At 35.4% G+C, this 14,933-nt stretch overlaps 1 protein-coding gene across 1 annotated transcript; it reads left to right on the forward strand.

The window, feature by feature from the left end:
- Nucleotides 1-1,756: 1,756 nt before the first annotated feature.
- On the forward strand, nt 1,757-12,557 carry LOC148060908 (programmed cell death protein 10). The gene is made up of 8 exons (XM_087779830.1): nt 1,757-1,897; nt 2,645-2,864; nt 4,169-4,222; nt 6,804-6,921; nt 8,395-8,521; nt 10,022-10,100; nt 10,185-10,267; nt 11,745-12,557. Exons 2-8 carry the CDS (start codon nt 2,775-2,777, stop codon nt 11,824-11,826), a joined length of 633 nt encoding a protein of 210 aa, XP_087635956.1. The 5' UTR covers nt 1,757-1,897; nt 2,645-2,774; the 3' UTR covers nt 11,827-12,557.
- Nucleotides 12,558-14,933: the final 2,376 nt, after the last annotated feature.

Genomic DNA, 14,933 nt, shown 5'->3' on the forward strand with positions numbered 1-14,933 from the left:
ATTTATCCCTGATTCTTAATTAATTATTATCTATCTATCTATCTATCTATCTATCTATCTATCTATCTATCTATCTATCTATCTATCTATCTATCTATCTATCTATCTATCTATCTATCTATCTATCTATCTATCTATCTATCTATCTATCTATCTATCTATCTATCTATCTATCTATCTATCTATCTATCTATCTATCTATCTATCTATCTATCTATCTATCACATTCATGACTCTTATATTACAATGTTACAGTTTTTGTAGAACTAAATAAAAGCTGTGGTCAGCTTCAACAATATTGAGGGCTCACTAGTGTGCTGTATTGAACTAGTAAAATAGTTTTGTTCAAATGATCAAAATGGTGCCATCTGAGATACGACGTGCGATCTGGTCATTTATATGAATTGACGGAAGAGATTAAAAAAAAAATGGAGGGAGCAGAGGGACAAACAACCAGGTTCACTCATGTTCAAAGTATTATGCACAACTAATTGATTGATTGATTGATACACCATTGTTCGTCCCACAATGGGGTAATTTAGGTAGTCATACAGTTCACACATACATACACAATATATTAAGAAATAAAAACATTGATACAATAAATGAAATATTATAATATAAAAAAAAGATTTATTACAATGTCATGAAGTAGCTTCTCTGCTTTATTCTGTACTGACACCACAAGAAATTCCTATGTTACAACACTGCCAATAAAGGTTTCTGATTCTGATCTTGGTAGTATAATCAGTGGCATTATGATTTCATATTGTATTTGTTTGATAACTGTATGTTTATTTATATTTTTCATTTTTCATGTTGACTATGCTGTTGTGGTTACAAAAATGTCCACATGGTGGATGGCAATTAATGGATTGATTTCTACAATAAAGAGCAGCAACTTCAGGTACAGGACAGCTTCTGTACAAAACCCCAGACTCAGTAAACATGTTTAGTTAGATGATTATGTCTCTTCTTCCAGGTAAGATGATGCCCTTCATCTAATGTTCAGGGTGAGGATCAGCATCAAAACCAATAAGACACATTGCTTTGTTATGGAGAACAATTATTTTGTCACATTTGAGTCCTTATAGTAAGTGCTACTGTCAAGGGCCAATGTATGGTAAATGTGGTGAACAAAGAAAATCACTTAAATCTGTATCCAATTAATTATCAATTACATGTATTTAAGTGGGGACTCTGTTAAGTCACTAGACATTCAGAGGACACAAACACATTATGGATTTTGGGAATGTATATCCTATATAATAAAGTAAATATGATTGTGAAAATATAGCCAGTTGTAGTAGATCGGTTGGGATATTACATCACACCACTACATCAAATCCAGTCTGAATGATCAATCACCTTGGTAGGTCAAGGTCATGCAAATACAGTATTTGGGTATCCCTGTGGTTTTCAGGAAGCTTGGATAATATCAGTGCTGTTCGACATCAGGTTTGTTAAATAAAAAACTAAACAAATTAAGGTTGTCTTACATGTTAACCTATTTTTTTTTTTTTTTTTTTTACCACATTCAATATCAGTTAGCAAAAAGAGCAATAAAGGTTAAATATGAGCTTTCTGAAAATCAGAAAAATATAATGAAAGCATTTTACGTGAATTAAAACTAATCTTGATTTAAAGTGTCGTGTAAATCAAAACCGTCACATTCAAAGTACAGTATAAGCATTGACGTTTATGTTGACGATGACGTCACAACCTTGCTGGGTCCGCCGCCGCTCGTGATTGGCTGCTGTCTGTTTACGTAGCAACGGTCCGGAAGATGTCGCTCAGGCCGTTCCTAAAAAACTTCCGCCTTAAGTTGTAAAGAAAACACAGCAGCTAAAAAGGCGATCGACGGCGAAACCCGTCCATTAAAGAAGCCAGACCCAAGGTATTGACATGTGTGTGTGAAACACAAGCGTTCGGATTGGAACACGTGACGCGGAAGAGTTTTCTGCTGTGCTTTTATGTAATTTGTGACGGATACAATTCACTGCTGCTAGCACGGAAGGTTAACTTGCTACCGCCGTTCTTATCGGGTAAAAGGCCCAGAACTCAGGTTCTCGGTTCGTATTTTGCGTTGAATATAATCTGTTTTTCGCCGAAACTAAACCCCCCGAGTGTAAAATACTCCACCACAGACGTACATGGCCTGTCGTGGTGCGTTAGCTACTTTCTTATTAGCCGAGCGGCTACCAGTTTAGCTTCCGTCGTTTCTGACAGTTAATAAATAGTCATTTTAAAAACGCATTGTTCGTTATTTAACATCGGAATCGCGTTATAATCTGTAACATATGACAAACATTTACCTTCTAACAAACATGCAATCGTCAAGCCAACAACACATGATATTCTTTTTAAAGTTAATACATGATGCAGTATTTAGTGTTAGATGGCAGATATGTATTTTACTTTTTCAATTTTTTTTAAAGGCAAAACTGAGTAATGTTGTGTTACAATAAAATGTGAATGACAAGAAGTGTCTAAGCTTTTTAAATTTGATTTATTAACCTAATGACGTTGTTCATTATTATCATTTTCTTTTGTTTTCTTGTATTTTTCTCAAAATAAAATGTTTGTTCAGCTTTTAATCTCATGTTTCACTATTTTCTCAAAGTTAAAACTTTTTTTTCTCCAGGAGCTGTCTTCTCTGGAGTGCGTTTTTAGTGAGTGTGTGTGTGTGAGTGCAAGTGGGTGAGTGCATGTGTGGGTGTGGGTGTGAGCAGTAGTTTTCTGCCATTTCACCAAAAGCAAGTCCTCCCTGGAGGATGACAATGGAGGAGATGAAGAATGAAGCGGAGACAAACTCCATGGTATCCATGACACTGTACACTGTGATGTACCCAGTTTTCAATGAGGTAATAAACCATCACTTGTTATTTGGTTTTCATGGCAACTGACTCTGCTCATATAATTGCAATTGTTTCTTCACAATTGATGTGTTAAAATGTTATTTAAACATTGTTTAAAGTTCTTTTATTTTTATTTATGTCTATGAATAATTGCTGTATTGCTGTGGCTTATTGGGAAAATAAAAATCAATAAAGTTCTACCTAACCTAACCTAAACGGACAAGAAAATGTTTTAAATTGAGAAGGGCTTTCATGCCATTTAAAGAAGAAGTTCTCATTGTATTGCAGTGTGCATATATTTTATAGATAAGATATTCATGCTACATTTTTTAAATGTGTTTCTTGTATACTTAAATCGAATGTATTGTTGGATAATTATAAACTTATTGTTTCAGAGCTATAAGGAAAATCCTGAACAATTAGATTATTTATTTTTAGATGTTTTTTTTCTTAACACACATACTGAATGTTGAAATATTTGTTTTATAGCATTGTGAGAATAAGGATACATTTAAAATTCATATTCTCGGTAATTCCACATTTATGGAAAGTGTGGCTTTGCTTTATTCATGTTTCCCATCACAATTGTTCCTATTAATTTATCACATTTTAAAATCAGAGACTATGCTTTTCAGTTGGAACAGCTGTCCAGGTTGGGTCAGAAAGTTTTCCCTTAGGTGAAGAATTTCAAAGCATCCTGGGGTTTTGTGTGGTGAAGCGTGTCATGAGCACTGTCTCAGTTTGTTGTTAATAAGTAGGTAATGATTTAATTTACCAGTCAGTCTGTACTCCCCACTCTCATGTCTAGTCATGAACTTTGGGTACTGATGGAAAAGAAAGTAGCTAAAATAAGCGTTTGAATTCTCCCTAAGGGTATGGGCCTGTATTTTATGTCTTATGGGATTTTCTCAAAGTAGAATTGCTGCTCCTTTTTTTATATATATATATATATATATATATATATATATACATGTGTCTAAATGGGAGGAGGTCCCTGGGCAGACCGAGAACATGTTGGGTAAACAAAGTCTCTCTATGTTGTAATGGGGACGCTGTGGTATTGCCCCAAACGAGTTAAAGCTCACCTTTAGTGAGATAAAACCTCTATAAAGTAGAATGATGGATGGGTATCGTATATAAATGATTAAATCTCAATTCTGAAATATTATAGACATCTACAACACATCCACAAACCTCTATTTATCAAATATAATGCATTCTATGTCATTTCGCTAAGGGATTTATTTTCACTGTACAGTCTTGCTTAAAGTGAATTTCAATGTATGTGTAATTTGTTTTTATTCCCCTAGTTGGAGAGGATCAACCTATCAGCAGCTCAAACACTCAGAGCGGCTTTTATAAAGGTAAGAGATGAAGTTGCTTTATTTACATTTTTTTTAAGTTAAGAGATGAGATGTAAGGTAAATACATTAAAATACCAATTCCCTTTATATTAGTGTAACCATAAATCTAAGACAGTAATCAGTAATCCTGAAGAACAAGATATTTACCATTATGTCATTGTTCTGTGTGACCTTTCTCATTGACGTGTATATGTTTTCTGTACAGGAGAAAACCAGTTTCTGCTAATAGCGTATTTTTTTTTCAAACCTTGACTTTTCCAATACAACACAAACAATGCTGTACGAATCTTAACCCTTGTGTTGTCCCTGGGTCAATGCACCACTGCATTTGTATTTCTGGAAGTTTGACTCGGAGACAACACAAAGGTTAATATCCAAATCAATAATTATTAATGGTTTTCTTACACTAAAAAACAGGAGGTAATTGTATTTTAACTTTGCAAGAAGAGTAAGAGCAATTTAAATGTAAGGCTGCAGAATTGGAATCATCATTTATTTTAACTTCTTAGTTGACAGTTTATATGAATCTGTAGTTTACATACATTTTCCTTCAATAATCTATGATAAATGTGTATTTTTCACCCAAAAAAAGTTAAAAATAGTAACACAGGTTGAAAAACATTTTTCGTTACTAGGGTTTCAAAACCTATTATATATATATATATATATATATAATAGGTTTTGAAACCCTAGTAACGAAAAATGTTTTTCAACCTGTAATATATATATATATTTAATTTTACAAAAACGAATAAATCTTGGTTTGTTTTGTATTTGAAGTTAGTTGTCAATAATGTTTTATGATTATTTTCTTTTTAGCTTTACTTATCCTTTTTTTTTTTTTATGAAAAAATATATCGGAGTAAAGGTGCTGTGGAGTAGTTTATGTGCCTGGAAAGTCTTTGCGAATGGATAAGACTGGAAAGAAAAAATACTTTATACATTCATTTATAATAGTACCAAGTTTAGACCACGATGATTCCAGCATGTGTTACTAATTTAAGTTACATTAACCCCAATGTCAACATTTTTGAAGAATGAAAAAGTGAAATTGGAAAAAATATGTACCTGTAGTACTTTTTTTTAAACTGTTAAAATCCATTTACTACTTTTGGGGCTTACTGCAAAAAGACATGTTTCCTTAATACAACACATGCCTTGAGGGATAAAGGGCAGTGTCCTTACGTCTAGATCTCAAGAGTGTTTTAACCCATGTGTTATTTCAGGGTCAAGGTGACCCAAAGGCCTGAAACAAGTAGTAACACAAGGGTTAAAGACTTGACCTTTTTTTTTTTTTGTTAATTTTATTACAATATTATCACCTGTTACAGACGGACAAGAAAGAAAAATAGCATTTACGGGGTATTATAGTATTGTGTTCATCCTGTGGTGAGGTATCTATTGTCAAACAACAGTTTTTCATAGATGGCAAATTTAAGCTTAGTTGTTGTTGTGGTTCATTAAATATTGGACCTGATGGGACCAGAGCTGAACAGCCTACATTTATGTTTTTTAAGTGAGTAATATTTGTAAATAATATATAGTCATGATTATTTTTGATATGTTAGAAAAGAGACACATTACTTAAGCATTTCAACTTGATATTTTATCCTGAACACGGAAGCACCTGTGATGTCTTCTGTGTAGTGTAGGTTATGAAACTGAAATTGTTTTTATTATTCACTACTACACAGACTTGATCTTTAATTGCTAATGTAAGTAAGTAAGTAAGTAAGTAATATATATTTATATAGCGCTTTTCGAGACCAGGGTCACAAAGCGCTTTAACAATCAAAAACAATACTCAAAACAGTACATACTTCAAAGATCAAGACAACACCGAGAACAACACAGGAGTTCGAGAAATTCAAGGAAAAGCCTGAACAAATAGAAACGTCTTTAGATGTTTCTTAAAGGAGTCAGTAGACTCCATCAAGCGCAAAGAGAGAGGAAGATTGTTCCAAAGCTTAGGAGCAACAGCCTGAAAAGATTTCTCTCCTCTGGTCCTGAGCCGTGTGCGTGGAACCATAAGTAGATTCTGATCCACAGACCTCAGAGACCGAATGTCAAATTAATCTGTCACCAGCATAACGTCAAAAAAGAAAAACAGTGTTTTAATTGAACAGAGATTACTTAAAATATTTCATGATTGTAATTGATTTGCTATGTGATGCAATTCCTCATGATTCTCGGCTGACATTTCTTATCTTGAAATATGTTAATATCCAAAGTCCAAATGCAGCACCTGTGCTGGTGTACAGCCAGATCCAGACTGTTGCTACCATCTCTGTGGATGCGACATAATAAAAGCTGAAGAGCAGCAGTGTTCAGATTAAATATTCATGTATTAGACCCAGCGCTGGAGAGAGAGATGCCTTTACCATTCAGATGTTTTACAAGCATATCTCGGGCTTTTTCTACTCCCTGATGAGTCTCGAATCACCCTGACCGATGTCATTCATTCCTCTGAATCATTTTATGAATAACATTCTCATGTTTTTATCTCACTTAAAGTGATCTTCACCAATTTTTTTTGTGTGGAAGTGAAGCCTGGTCTAATGATCTTATTTTCTCCACCCAGGCAGAGAGGGAGAACCCGGGTCTGACTCAGGACATTATCATGAAGATCCTGGAGAAAAAGAATGTCCAGATCAACTTCACTGAATCTCTACTGCGTATGGCTGCTGATGACGTGGAAGGTAGGCGATTCACTTAAGCTCCTACAATATCAAAATAATTCCCATACCTATAAATTAGGGGTAGGAGAATATATAGATAGACAGATTGATATATTGCAATGTTTTTTCACAATATGTATCAATATTCAACAGCTTTTTATCATTTTTGTTGTCTTTATCATAGTTTTTTCTATAAATATTTTAAAACTTGTTATAAAATAAGATAATTTCATTCATTTACAGTACATTCAAATATTCCCAGCGTATGGTCATTTTTGTGTTGATATCAAACTTCTGGGCACTAGATAACCGCAGTCATTATTTCCTGCTCAGATAAATGAATAAGGAAATTGTGCGAGATCATGGTGATGGCTGAGGACGAGAGGATACAACAAATTTCAGCAAATTTTAAAGCTGATGTTTGGGCAAATTCTGGTTTAAAATAAATCAACTTTGTCAAGGGATATTCGGTCTGTACATTTTTCAAAACCAGAGTCAATTGATTGGGCAATACTTCAAATATATCCTTGTTCCTACAATATCACAACATACTATATCGTGCTAGTATTGTATCGCCAGATTATTGAGAATAGACGGCCCTACTCTTTATCTGTACATGATGCCAAAAAGATATTACATTTTAGTCCCATATTGACAGAAATTATTAATGTTGTTCCAACCTGTTGTTTCAAAATGTAAAATGCCAAGCCTGTTAGCAGTCATGTCATTGTTTTTTAACCAAAATGGTAAACAAATCAGGGCCATTCAACTAAATTTCCCATCATTTAAAAACGGTGCCTTTACCAGCCAAAAAGAAAACTTATAGCGATGTACAAGTCAAAAGGCTGTGAAAAGGCTTAAATGAAAAACAAAAATATTCTAACACTTTTCAGGAAGTACTATCCAACCTCTTTGTCTGGTGGGTACCAACTGTCATCGGTTTCTTAATGAGCTAACATAAGAGGAACTGAAAATCAAATGTCTAAAAAAAACTCCAAAAGATGATATTGGGACGATATTTAAACATCACCTGATGCTGACATTTAAAAATAATAACAAATTAGTTTTGCACCCCAGGGACACATGCATGTAAAAAGCTTAGATAACAGCGTTAAGAATTTATACCCAAAATGTTTAAGCTGACAAAAATACAAATTTGATCAATTTAATAAACCAAATATTTTACTCTTATAGTAAATATTGACATAATATAATTGCAAATCAAATGTATAATATGCCAAATTGTTCAAACTTATTCAATTTGTAACCATAATGTTAAAATAGTTGTTTAAAATTAATGATAAAATAGATGACCGTTTGTATGTAAGAATGAAGTGTATTTAGATATGTATTTATAATCGTAAATCCAAATGGGTAAAAAAAAAAAACGAATTAAAATTTATTTAAGGCTGTGATTAAAAATACGTTTTAATTCTGTTTTTGTTACTTGTTTGACATCATTGATTCAAAACAAAGGGTTTGTTTGATGTGCAGAGTTCATGATTGACCGACCTGAGCAGGAGTTCCAGGACCTGAACGAGAAGGCCCGAGCTCTGAAACACATTCTCAGCAAAATCCCAGACGAGATCAATGACAGAGTACGCTTCCTACAGACTATCAAGTGAGTTTGAGACTTCCAGCCTTCACAAACTCATCATTTTCTCCATTTCGCACAACTGCCGATAAGCTCTGTTGCAGCGCCGGAGCTTTAAATAATTAAAAAGACATCTGCATACTTATCCTGGCTTCAGGAAAATACTTTTTATTCATAGTTTTGTGTCTGCTGCTTCTCTGGTGACTGTTTTGACTAGCACAACTCTGTGGAGGCTTTAAAATCCTTGCCAAGTCATCATTCTGGTTTGTATGGTAGCAGACCTGAGACGGGGCCAACTATTGGCTTGGACTGTCAGAACACCTGCAGAACTGAAGTCGAGCTAATGAGCATTATTGTCGCTTGCTTGTTCTTTTGCAAAAAAAATGATAAAATGCATATTTAATCATTTAGAGTTGATATTAAATGCCACAGCATGTGGTCTTTAAAATTTCAGTTTTCATGGGTTGCTCAATGACTAAAGAAAGGTATGATTGTATCACACGGTTTATGGCACGAGTTTAACTTGCCTGCAGGATTCTCCTCTGCAGCAGACCTGTTGAGGTTAATGTTATATTAAAACTTCCTAAAAACAATAGTTCAGAGGGAACAGTCTCTAAAAGTAATAGAAATACTTGTATTGATATATTTGATAAATGACTATAGAGATGCCGAAGATATTTCTGCCCATGACTTCATTCAAAACGATTAATCAAGAGGGATTTTTGGCTACAACTGATTCACAGTACATTCATAGTGAAGTGTTTATTCACAGATTATGGGGTCACTCAAATCTCCATGACGGGGGTTCCTTGTTTATTTCTGAAACTCCCAACCCCAACATTGAATGACTTCCTCAAACTAACAACCATTTAATATGTTATTTGATTAAATTAACAACATTAATTTCAACTTGAAAAACGACATTGCATACCATACCATAATGCTTTGCCGCCCAGTCAACCACTAAAAGATGGAAACAGACATATCATTTAAGTGCAGTATTGGAGCAAATTACCATGACTACCATGTTCACTGTGTTGTTGTCACTGTATGCAATGTAGATCCCATAATTGGTGCCTCTTAAGTTTATCTGGTGTTAAAATACAAGTCGGACAACATTTGAAAACCCGACAATAGTGAGTTCACATGACGCCGTCGGTGCTTCTCCTTATAAATGCGGATGCAGCAGAACAGTTTGACTTGAAGACTATCTCACACTCAAGGTCAGCGTCTGGAGTTTACAGTAGCAGATACCTTTGCCGTGTTATGACTTTGCTGAATTCTTGTGATGTTTGCCTGTTGGAAATGTTAGAAATACATTTATTTATTATTTGAATGCACATACATGAACGTAAATAATGAACTGAATTTGATTAGATATTAAAAATGGATAGATTTTAACTCTGCAGATGTACATGTAGTAGACCCATGATTTAACTGTGCAATAATACAATAATAAAAAGGTTCTTCTTTGCTCTCCTTCTTTTCTGCTTTCTCTGTATGCTAACTTTGTCATCTTCCTCACAGAGACATAGCCAGCGCCATTAAAGAGCTCCTGGACACAGTCAACAATGTCATTAAGAAATATCAGTACCAGAACCGCAGAGTGAGTCTCACATACACGTATACATGTATACATATATTTGTTTTTGGTATTTTCTCTTTTTAAACACCGTTTGTTTTCTTAAAGGCCTTGGAGCACCAGAAAAAGGAGTTTGTGAAATACTCAAAAAGTTTCAGCGACACCCTCAAAACGTACTTCAAAGAGGGAAAGTAAGTTCAACAATCCTTGTGTTTGTTCAGGGTTTCACTCGCAGTAACCAGCTGTCGCCACACAGTGGAGATGAAGAGCCAACAAACAGAACCTCTTCTGTTCTTCTGCAACTTGCTTAAACTTCATTTTGACAGGGTTAAGGATTAAGAGGCTGCTTGTAATAGTGGTTACTAGCGGTAAACTCTAACTGATTATAAAAGTAAAAGCTTAATTTGAGCCAAAAATGTTTTTCTTTGACTAACTGTAGTATCAGTATCTTTTATAAAGAGTCTATTCACAGCAAAGAGGTTTTGGGGACACACTAGTGGTCCTTCCTGTTACTCAATTTGCAATTAAAAGAAGTATGGCTTGACGATTTGGGGAATATATTGCTATTGAAATTCAGTATGCAATTAATTTTGACCATGCTACCCAATATTTTTATTATCTAGTTAAGCCAACAAAATGTTTGATATAATCACCATATTACACTCTTTCCCTGCAGGCAAGGTCTGCATATTATGATAAAAGTTTATGAATTAATATATAAATTAATTTAAATAAAATATCTTTATTTAACCTTTGAACTGTATAAATATAAACCTTAAATAACACAGCACTGCGTAACAAACATAATGGATATTATAACTGCCACATAATTTGTATATAAAACCTCTAAACCTATTTATTTAACTTTAAATTAATCCAAAATAAAAAAAAATTCTCTGGCGCCACCTACTGTAATTCTTCGTAAGCGTTTCTATTTCTTTAAATTCTATTAAATTGTGATTTTGATTTGGATCGGAAAAAATGGTTAAGCCCCAGTAGTGTTGGTGGAAGATTTTAAAGCTAGAATCGAAATTGTTAAAAGGCAAAAAGGTTAACAAGCCTTTAATTTAAATGTTTTATGCTTCCGTACCAAACCTGTTTCGTCCTCACTCCTATCGTGGCGCACCATTTTGTCGAATACAGTAGCGCTTTGACACTGAATAAACGTGTGAATAAGTTGCTTTCCAAGCATTATTTTGGTTGTAGCCGCACTTCAACACTTTATGACAGGTTCATATTATGACAGTGTGGCGGCAGCTGAGTTTATAGTACGTTTAAACATGTTTTATTTTTCTCTTCTGAGACCTTATTTAGATGTATGAACTCGCTACAGCAGCTTTATTCTCTGCTGTCGCTTCCATGTTGCCATGGTAACGGAGACTTGTTGGATAAACTGTGTATTAGCGACGAACAAAGATCCTCCTGATATCACGACACTGTTTTTGCATTAGTCACACTGTTATGAGGGGCCATTGTTTCGGAGGCCCCCAGGGTGCAGGGTTGAGGACTCTGTGAGGAGAAGTGGGAGGGCAGAGATGTGGCTGTGAGTCAGCAGATCATATGTCAGCTCGAGCTGCTGCGTGACTCGAAATATCATCTGCAATCCACTCGTACTTTTCAACATGTTTTTTTTAGCGCCTTATTCTCTTTTTTTTTTGTTCTTTTCAGGGCGATAAACGTCTTCATCAGCGCAAACCGACTGATCCACCAAACCAACCTCATACTGCAGACCTTCAAAACCGTGGCCTAGCCTTCAGGGACCACCGCACCCCCCGCCCCCCCAGCCCCCGGAAGAGGTCACGAGAGGGAGGGGAGAGCATGGTGGAGGCTTGAAGAGCGCCTGACCTTTATATGTAAATTAGAGTTGATTTTTAGGATCAGGGGGGTCAGTAAATTGGAGTCAAGATTCCAGTTTCAAGAGACTGAAAAGTGCCATTCGTATTTTCAACAAGGATTTTCAGTCTTGAAGTGGAACTGCAGCGGCCCAACGTCTGATTGATTTTATTTGGACAGTTTTAATTTATAACCCCGGTCTTGTTTGGGAGTAGGTGCGGCGAGGTGTTTATTAAGTGACTAATTGCCATTTTTCTAATATATTCACGTCAATCATTTATTTTTTAGCTTTTCAATAGTGGCTGAACATCTTGAGACTGCATCAGTAAGGGGGCGTGTCAGCAATGCTCATTGCCAGCTTCCTTTTCTCTCCGGATAGAAAAGCAGGGTTCGACCCATCGGGGGAGAAGGGCAGGCAGTAATGCACATTGAAGAGACGGAGCCAGATTTCGTTTCTCTTTATTACCAGACAACAGAAAAGCCAAATGACTTCCAGCACAGCGCGTGCGCCTTACCAAGTCCTGCAACATTCCCTCCTCAGAGCGTCAGTGAAGCGGAGCCAGTCCCTGCTGTTGGGGAATGTCGAGAGAGAAATGAAAGTTCTGTATTTAACTGGTTGCAAATGTTCAATAAATAGTTTCCAAATGATGATGTTTCATGTCTCTAAGTTCTAAATCATGTCTTTAAATTAAAGTGGAGCGTCGGGGAGGACGTGTGGAGCGGCGCCGAAGCGACTCAAATCTCCGGCGGTGGGTCATAAAGCACTTAATGGATGGTCCACCCATTTTTAGAATCTTATATATTTTGCTCCTAAATGTTAGGAGGGATTTTTCTCTCACTTTAAGAAGCATTTAACGGAAAAAAATTGAACTTTTGGTTTCAGAAAGGCGTCCACTAAAAGGATCTCAGATCATCGGCGTTTCAAAACGAGAATTATAGAGCTGCCTTCCACTCCTGATTTTTTCTCCGTTTCTCTCAAAGTTTCCACTTGATCTATTTTAATTCAAATTAATTTTAAAGTCAATCTTAGATTTCTTTTCATATTGTTTTCTGCAGTTTAAATGTCGAATTTCTTCGACAGAAGTGTCTTGTATAAATAAATCAATCCTCAATGTGGAGGCATCTTTTTTTTCATGTGAGCATTTGTTTTATATGAAACAACACAATATAAAATACAATGATCTGAGTATATACTAGGTCATAATATCAGTGTCAGTTGAGCATGTTAACTAGGTTGCCTGTCAAACTCACAAGGGACCAAAATCCAATGTATGCAAAATGTATAAAAACCAAACCGTCCTGAAAACTAAGTTTAAGTCTGATTGCAATATTATGTTTTATTCTTGGAGGCTCAATAGATCTTAATATCTGTGTTTGTCCTCCTATCAAATACCCGCCAAGCAAATTAGTTTGCTTCAAAATAATCGTTACCCTTATTGGAAGTCTTAATAATTGTTGACATCTATTATCTCTTTTCTTATCTTATCTTAAACACCGGCATCTTTATATGTTATCATTATGTGCTGTTCCGTTGTGCTTTTTTTTTTAATTGTGTGATTTATCCAGAGGATGTTGTGTGTTTTCGCCTCTTGGTGTTGTTGTTATTATAAAAAGGATCAAAACCCAAGGTTTTATATATATGGCTGATATTAAAAGTTGATCATTAAAAGCAACCCTTCGTGCGAAAGAAAATATTCCACTTCTACATAAAAAAAAGTTTTTTATTGATTCATAAAATTATTTTTTATAGGTTCACCTCAGATCCACATTTGGTCTGAAGAAATAAGTAAACACATACTTTAAAGTGATGGTTCACCCAAAATTCAAATTTCACTAATTTTCCACTCTACTCGACTAAGAGTTAGGTATTTTCAGAGTGATTGTGTCCCTTTGAGAGTTAAAGACAAAAATTTGAGTGAATTTTAATTTAGCAACTGGAGCTCTTTATCTACATCCAAAAAAACCACACTTAAAGACATCCAAATACCTCAATGGTGCCCGTCTGTAATGTAAAAATAACCTTTACATACTCAACATGAAAATAATCTCAACCCTTACTAGACATGAGGGTGAATTTCATCCTTTAATGAAATATTCCAGTAGAAAATTTGTATTCATTACCGATCAAACAGCATTAAAATGATCAATGGAAATCAAAATCATTGAGCCGTGGAGGTTTGGATTCAGGTTTGTACTCAAAATCAAAGGGGAAAATCAGATCACAGCTGATCCTGGAAAATCCATCTGTGGAAATTCCTCAAAACAATTAAAAAGATGCTCAGCAGAAAATGGTGTGCATTGGCAAGAATCTGGCGACCTGATAAGGGAACAATGATACAATGTATTGTGATACTGTAGGAACAAGGATAAATTCGTAGTATTGTCCAGTACTTGAGTCTGATGTTGCAGAATTTACAGACCACATGACTCTTGATAAAGTAGTACTGCTTTCATTTGTTTTGAAAGCAAAATATATTCAAACATCAGTTTTAAAAGCTGTTGGAGTCACTGTATCCTCTAGTCCTCAGTCCTCACTGGGATCTTGCAGGACTTCATTCAATTAGGATGAAGGAAATGACTGCTGCCATCTATTGGACGGAGGTTTAAAGGGTGCACAGTATTGTGGAAACAAATATTGTGATATATCGTCGTATTGATATTCTACAACACCCCTACCCAGCAGTGTTCATTCTCCTGCTTCAGGGCATCAATCAAGTCCCCGGCAGTCAATGGTGCGACATGTTGTCTGCGGATGGAGAGAGAGATGATGTCTCCGAGGTGCCGGATTGGATTCAGGTCTGGGGAACTCTCGGGTCAGTCCAACACAAGTGAAACCCAGGACTCACTGCACCAGTTGTGCAATCAATGACCTGGAAATGATGCCACTCTCTGAAAACAGGCTCCGTCTTCAGTTCATGTTGTTGATCAGATGTTTGGCATCAGTTATTCTTGTAGACTGACTCTAGTGAGGAAATACTAGATCGCTCCCATCAATAAAAACCTTCAATAACAATCCTTTTTTGG

Source organism: Callionymus lyra, chromosome 18 (genome assembly GCF_982586985.1).
Source record: "Callionymus lyra chromosome 18, fCalLyr1.hap1.1, whole genome shotgun sequence".
Classification (NCBI taxonomy): Eukaryota; Metazoa; Chordata; class Actinopteri; order Syngnathiformes; family Callionymidae; genus Callionymus; species Callionymus lyra.